Source organism: Solanum stenotomum, unplaced genomic scaffold (assembly GCF_019186545.1).
Source record: "Solanum stenotomum isolate F172 unplaced genomic scaffold, ASM1918654v1 scaffold7927, whole genome shotgun sequence".
Lineage (NCBI taxonomy): Eukaryota > Viridiplantae > Streptophyta > Magnoliopsida > Solanales > Solanaceae > Solanum > Solanum stenotomum.
This window is the reverse complement of record NW_026036932.1, coordinates 1-8,132: the sequence shown is the minus strand read 5'-3', so window position 1 is coordinate 8,132 and position 8,132 is coordinate 1. Positions and strand designations below refer to the sequence as shown.

Below are 8,132 nucleotides of genomic sequence, written 5' to 3'. Positions count from 1 at the left end.
GGGGGGTAATAGGACCTTAGTAAAGGTTAGGTGTGTCTCAAGGATTTTGAGCATAGGTTGGGGGGGTACTTATGCATTTTCTCTTTATTTTAATTTAATGGAAAAAAACACATCTGAATTAAGGTCCCTCTGAATTAATATTATCTTTTAGCGAGTTTTATTTCTTAATTATCATATGTTTTTTTTTAATCTGAACTATTACCATCTAAGTATTAAAACATACCTCGAATATAACTGGATCAACTATCAATTATTCCATTTTTCAATCTGAATTATCACAATCTACTCGATTAGGGTGGTATCTTTCACCATCTATTCAACGAAAAGCGAAACATAACAAGTAAAAGTGAACGGAGAGAGTTGTGGTGATGCTGTGGTCCACTAGTGTTCAAGCTGTTTTTTATAATTTGAACATAGTTATGGTCTTACAATTTATTTTTAATTTTTTTGAAAAAAAGAATTAAAAGTCAACCACAAACGTTAAATAAAGAAACTATTATCTTCTCAAATATTAAAAACAAGAATGACATGAAAGATTAAATACTCATATTGAAATAGAAAATATATAAAATATAATTGAAGATAGTTGTCACGTTAAGTTTTTTTTTTTTTTTTTTTTTTNTATTGTTATGTGTTAGAAGAAAACAAACCTATATTTATAGAGTCCTAAAACCTTTCCTTACTAGAAAAAGAGTCCTAAAACCTTTCCTACTAGAAAAGGAGTCCTAAAAGGAGAGAATAAACCAAATATAAAATAATATTATATTTTCCTTTCAAGAAAAATAAAAACATTTATGGTAATGTTTTGTTTTTTCTTTAAGGAAAAATAAATCTTAAATTATGGTAAGAAAATCAGGGCAAAACCCTAACAAATCTCCCCTTTTGGCTGGATTTTCTTGACAAAGCTTGATTTGTCTTCTTCTTTGCATGATAATCTTGTTCTTCAAAATCTTCATGTATCGCTGCTGCTTACCATGATTTAAAATTGATATGGGTTAAAAATTGGAGCCCTGTGTTAAAAGTTATGAACAGGGTTAAAAGTGGAGCTCATGCGTTAAAAGTAATATGCATGAGTTGAAAGTGGAGCTCATGCGTTAAAAGTAATATGCATGAGTTAAAAGTGGAGCTCATGATATGGCTTTATAATTATTTTGTGTTGTTTTATTTAATTAAATTCTCATATTCCATAGACCATTTTGACAGTCCATTTATAACAATTTTATCATACTGTTGATTATTATCTTATACGTTTTCTAATTTTGTCTTTTTAGGCGACAAGGAAGACAAAGAATAACAACTTGTACCATCGTGTTATCTTTTTAGGTTTTATTGTTGTCTAACATCTGCATTGAAATTATGACTAATTAATCTGAGTTCACGTCCTGCAAGACCTAAATAAGAGGGGAAAAAATACTTTCTTTTATGATTTTTTTCATTTTTGGGACTCAAACTCAAGATCGATTAAGGGTGAGGTGATGTCGAGTTTTTAAATAATACATAGTATATATAGTCTACACCTAATATCATAAATCGGCCTAGGATTGTTGTGACAAGTACAATATTTGAACAATTATAAGAACTCCATCCTCATTCTCGATTCAAAACCAAGACATCTGATTAAGGAAGAGTGACACAATGTTGAGCTTTTACATCATGTGTAGTATAGTGTACGTCTAATAATCATAAATTGGTCTAGAATTGTTGTGACAAAGCACATTATTTGGATAATTATAAGAGCTTATATTTATAATTTACTACGTCGAAATGCTTCAAAATCTCCGAACAAAATAATTCAACTTATTTTGTTTGGTATGGTGTCTTAATAATGAGTTGAATTATGACATTGAAATTGACAAAAAGTTCTAGAAAAAGTGAAGTTTGCTATGAAGAAATTGTACACTTGGACCATTGAATCAATTCACCACTTCATATGTGTTTTGAAAATCATTATATGAAAATTTAGAGAAAAGGTGGGAGACGTGAGAGAGAAAGAGAAGGTAAGCTCCTTCATGTTTATTTAGTGGTTTCGAGTTTGAATTCTGGGAATGAAATCACCTTTAAGAGAGATAAGAGCCGTAGGTCGGATGCTAGATTCACAATACTAAGTTCTGCGTCCACTATCGTCTTGAGGCTAGAGGAGTTTTAAGGTACGTATGACCCTCATTTTAAAACTAGGTTAAACTGTTAGGGAGAACACACTTTATTTACTTAATTATTCTTCAACACGTCCCCTCATTCACATATTGGACGTTCCAATTCTTTTATTTATTATCCGAGACTTGAACCTAGGGCCTCAACCTAGTCTCATACAATGTTGAAATTGTGCGATCCAGAAGTCAGAAATTTCATTGAGGTAGTTCAATGGTTAATTTATGTGATACTAATATCATATCATATCATCATATCATCATCATATTATACTATAAGTGGGAAGAATTTTAGGCAAAAGTTAGATTACTATTTTACCCCTACACTAAATCATAATCTAATTAATCAAATATTAGTAAATAATTTTCTAATTTATTATATAGTCTTAATTACTCTTAATTTAAAAGTTGAAAAATTTAAAAAGATAATTACATTTAATATATATATATATATATATATATATATATATGAAAAGTCACATGAAAATTCGAAAGGTCAATTACTATTAAAATAAATATAAAAAAGATAGAGCATAAAATTTAATTCATTAACTTTTAAAATTAAATTAATAGACTTCTAAACCATATACATTGAATCTTATTGTAGAAAGTTATTCCATATTCCCAAATTTATTGAAAATTTCGAATTCTTAATTATTACATATAATTAGTTCAATTAAAATGTTTAATTCCTCTGATCTTCCATAGAATTAAATATCATGTCTTTTCATATACTTTATAGGATTCTATAAATTTGGACAGAAAAAATTATACTATTCAATCATATTCAAATGATCTATAAAACTCAAAGTAAAAATCATCTTATTAGTTTGTATTCACAACTTACGCAACTTTTACAAGCTTTTCATCGTCATATATTCATCACCAATTTTCTATTTTTGGGTTTCAATTACAAAACAATTTTGAGTTTTGGGTTTAAGAATTATATTGCTTCATCGTGAGAATGTTGGAGGCAAAACACATTATGGTCCTTCTTTCGATTTTGAAAATACCTTTATTTGAGTATGAGGAACAGGCCGAAAACATTACATAATTAAAGTTTAAATATTCTTAATTATTTTTTGATTTATATGAAGCAACTTCTTTCAATGTGGGTTGTATCATTATTTGTGTCTTTTTTACTAATGTTCCTTAGTTATCTTGCTCAAAAGATCCTTCTTTTTGTGTGTATATATATATTTGCACTTTATTTACTGATTTTGTATTTTATGATAAGTTTTTTGGGTTGCAATTATTTTCGTCTTTTAATAGATTTTTGGTGATGATCTCTTAAATAAAATGAATAGAAAATATTAGTCCACTTCACTTTTGTGTTTCATCATCTTATAATTCTTATACATTTATGTAAAATCAATTTGTTGGCCATTTTTCCCTGATTAACATGGTAAATATATATTTATTCTTTGTCTTTATTAATTTTGTTATATATGTTTACGTCCATTTCTTAAATTTAGAGCAAGAGTTCATCACTATATCACATACTATATATTATCGTAATTAGTTTTATATTTTTCAACATTTTTCATTTTGCATACAAATAACCAAAATTAAATGAAGAGAATTAATTGACATTGTTATATTTGCACAGAACAACATATACAACAGAATAATGTAACTGATAATTATCAACGTTAAAGTAGACCTATACAAATTTGTATGACAGTAAAGAATAAACGTGCAACGCACGTTTCCAGAACTAGTTGACATATACACCGGTATAATTTCAGCGGGGGATGTTCAAATGGCATAAGAGTTTGTTTTTTAAAAATAAAATAAAATAAAATTGGGAGTAGGGGATTACAAGATGCAAAATCGAATTGGTACCTTACCAACAAGGTGAAAGTTCAAGTAGTCAACCAATTGAGCTCCTAAGTTTCCGTGGTATAAGAGTGTGACACCGTGTGTAAGTCAGTTTAAGTTAACAGAGATTTGGAAAACATATATTGTTTGTTATTTTCCTTTCTCGATTATATTAAATAGGTGCTTACTCTACTTTGAGGCAACATAAAAGAAGATACACATCTTAGATTTATTTGTTGATAATCAGGCTACCCTCGTATTCTTCCCTATTGATATTAATGAGGTGGGCGGGAAAGATGGTGCCTAATATATGGATGACCTTTCTGAGTTGACACTCACTAGTGAACAAAGAGGTATTTCATCTGATCTTGAAATATGTCATCTCAGTTATCCAGATCTTTCTATCTCTATTCATTTTGTCAGGTACTTAAATCATACGATTTTGAGGAATTTGCTTTTAACATTCATTCTACCGGACCAAAACGAGGCCTTTCCGTGCTAGTTGTCAGTTTGATATCCAAGTGTGGAAACCACTCATTTTAGATAAGTAAGGAAATTGTGAGATTTATTGAAACCAACCAGTATTCCAAAACAGAATCATGCACAAATCAAGTGCTAAAACAAAACAAAAAAAAAACAATCCTTACATGAATCCAACAATTTAGTAAACATTTGCAACAAATAAGTGATTCCGAGAACGCTGCTCAACATGCAAGAAGTTGAATCTTGATCTTCTGAAGCATCCCTACAACATCTTTCATGTTTGTCCTTCTTGCCGGAGATTCAGCACAACAATCTACTGCCACTTTCATGATTGATGCCACGATATCTAACTCCTTCTGTAAGCGATTATCAGTTGGTGTAACCAAGTTGGCATCCACAACGTCCATTACTGCCTCTGGGAGTGAATAACTCACCCATTGCTTCAAGCTAAGATCTCCCTCAAACTCATTAGGCTTTCTCCTAGTAAACGTCTCCAGCAACATGATCCCGTAACTATAGACATCACATTTTATAGACACCAATCCATCCAGTCCATACTCTATAAACAAACAATTCATTTGAAGATTTAACATAATTTCTTGGTGAAAAGGAAGAAGAAAGGAAAAATCAGCAAAACAAAGAGACATACCTGGTGCAATATAACCCAATGTTGCTAAGGTTTTAGTGTATAAATCACTCTCATCTTCACCAAGAAATTTTGAAATCCCAAAGTCGCTTAGGTGGGCAACCATATCCTCATCCAGCAAGACGTTACCAGGCTTCAGATCACAGTGAATCACAGGTAACGAGCACCCATGATGGAGATATTCCAACGCGCATGCTACATCTATCATAATGCTTAGTCTCTGCCTGATGTCTAGGAAGTAGTTGTGGGAATACAAGTACTTGTCAAGACTTCCATTAGGCATATACTCGAGCACTAAAGCCTTAAAATCAAGGTTGGAGCAACTAGTGATGACTTTCACGAGATTCCTATGGCGAAGGCTGCGCAAAACTTCACATTCTGTATCAAAACTCTTGAATGCCGCTTTCAGTTGCAGATTGAACACTTTAACTGCAATGGCAGTCCCACTCCTGAGAACGCCTTTGTAAACAGAGCCAAAACTTCCAGAACCAATCAGATTACTGTCGCTAAGTGAATCAGTTGCTTGGAGCAGTTCATAGTATGAAATTCTTTCTGTTGTTGCAATAGACAATGAATCAGCTTGTTGAGGAGATCTTTTACCTCTTCTATACCTTATCCTTAAGAACACAAAGGTAATAGGAGCAAATACAAGTGTTATTCCCAGCATAAGAAATAGAACAAGCATTTTTTTCCTATTTGATCTATGCTTTGATGATGTGGCGCATGGTGGGACACTAAACCTTAAAGAACCACACAATGCTTCATTGTCGATGAAAAACTGACTCGAGAGGTTCTTGAAAGGACCCTCCGAGGGTATTTCACCGTACAATTTGTTGACAGAAACATTGAAATACTTGAGGTAATGTAGTTTCTCCAAAGACATGGGAATGGTTCCCGATATATTATTATGTGAAATGTCTAGGTATCCCAAACTTACCATGTTGCTGATTGAGTCAGGTATAGATCCTTGCAACTTGTTGTGTTCCAAATAAAGATATACCAGATTTTGCAATCCTCCAATTTCTCTAGGAATTCCATTTGTGAATTGATTCATTGACAGATCCATATATGTCGCAGCCTTTAGATTTCCAATTTCCGGAGGTAAAGAACCAACCATGTTGTTTGACGATAAGTCAAGCTCTATTAGATCTTTAAGATTTCCTAAGCTTGTTGGTATATTGGAACTCAATTTATTGGAACCTATATGTAACTCTCTAAGAGAAGTAACATTCCCTAAACAATTCGGAATAGATCCTGCAAGTTGATTTTGACCCAAGTAAATATCTCCCAAATGATTCAATTTACATATATGATCTCCAATAAATCCCGTAAGCTTGTTGTTGTTCAAGTACAGGCGCTGAAGGTTTCTCAAGTTGTGAGTTGATGTAGGAATTGATCCAATCAAGTTATTATAAGAAAGATCAAGGTCTAATAAGCTGCTTAAGTTTCCAACTTCATTTGGAATCTTGCCTTTGATGTTGCAATCACTGGCATAAAAATTTACAAGAGATATGGAGAAGTTCCCTACGGAGACCGGAAGCATGCCATTTAGAGGGTTGAAAGATAGATAAAGAGTTGTTAATCTTCTGCAATTGGTTAAGGAAGTGAGGAAGCTTAAAAATGAATCACTGGTTAAATTGTTTCCCCCCAAGTTTAGGAAGCGTAGATGAGTCAAATATCCAAGAGAATTGGGTATTAAGCCACTGAGTTTGTTTTGTGAAAGATCTAGTTTAGTAAGCTTTGAACAATTGGAGATAGAATGAGGAATAGTCCCGACATGATTGGTTAAGCCATTCAGATAAAGTATTTCAATGTTGGGTAAGGTAGAACCTATGTTTGGTGGTAGAGTTCCTGATAGATTATTGTTGGCTGAAAGTTGAATTGTTCTCAGTCGTGATATGTTGAAGATCTCCATTGGAAGTGAACCACTAAAACTATTAAACGCAACATCAAATGCCTCCAACTCAACCAGATTTCTTATCTCTTTGGGTATTTCACCTAGAAACACATGAAGAAAGAATGAGTTTAACTAGCAGCTAGTTCAATACAGATCACTATAACTTTGAATACGTACCAGTAAACCTATTTTGGTCAAGATATAAGAATTGCATCTTGGTTAAGTTGCCAATCTCTCGTGGTAAGAATCCACTAAGATTGTTGCCCCAAAGACACAATGATTGCAGCGATGAGATATTGAATATGGAGATCGGGATAGAGATGGTAATCTGGTTATTCTCCACGCTTAACTCCACCAAATTAACAAGACTTCCGATTTCTTGTGGAATTATCCCTGCATTTGTTTTAATGTGTAATAAAAAAGATTAATTATATACAATTGGGAGTAGTAGCATTCATAAGATAAAACATATATACCTGTGAAATGGTTGGTTCCAAGATACAATATCTGCAAGTTACTCAATCTTCCAATTTCACTGTGTATTCGTCCATCAAAATCATTTATGGATAGAGACAATATTTGAAGTTGTGAACAATTTGACAAGCTTGTAGGCATATGGCCATGAAGCTTGTTCATTGATAGATAAAGCTCTTTGAGTATTGGAAGACGATTGCATAAATCACTGGGAAGCTTTCCTGATAAGCTATTGTTTGTAAATGCGATGAGTTCAATACTAGAAATATTGAAAATTGTGAATGGTATAGAACCCGTAAGCTGATTATGTTCTATGGATAACCAATTCAGGTTGTGAAGATTGCCAATCTCTTCCGGGATGTTTCCTTCAAGTAAATTGGCAGATATTTTTAAAGTCTCCAACCTTGAGGCATTCGAGAGTGACGGGGGAATGAAACCAGTGAAACTGTTATTCTTAAGATTTAAAACTTGAAGTTGTTTTAAAAACCCAAACCAAGAAGGAATTTCCCCTCTGAATTTGTTGAAACTTAACTTAAGAAACTTAAGTTGACGTAAGCGTACCATTTCTTGAGGCAAATTTCCATGGAAATTGTTACTTCCTAAATCAAGAGAAACAAGAAATGTGAGGTTTCCAAAATCACGAGGAATCCTACCGGTAAGAGCC

General features: G+C 32.6%; 1 protein-coding gene across 1 annotated transcript; it reads right to left on the bottom strand.

The window, feature by feature from the left end:
- Positions 1-4,525: 4,525 nt before the first annotated feature.
- Positions 4,526-8,032, bottom strand: LOC125853035 (probable LRR receptor-like serine/threonine-protein kinase At3g47570). The gene is made up of 4 exons (XM_049532711.1): positions 7,471-8,032; positions 7,172-7,387; positions 5,101-7,095; positions 4,526-5,010 (listed from the first exon to the last, which is right to left on the bottom strand). Exons 1-4 carry the CDS (start codon positions 8,030-8,032, stop codon positions 4,673-4,675), a joined length of 3,111 nt encoding a protein of 1,036 aa, XP_049388668.1. The 3' UTR covers positions 4,526-4,672.
- Positions 8,033-8,132: the final 100 nt, after the last annotated feature.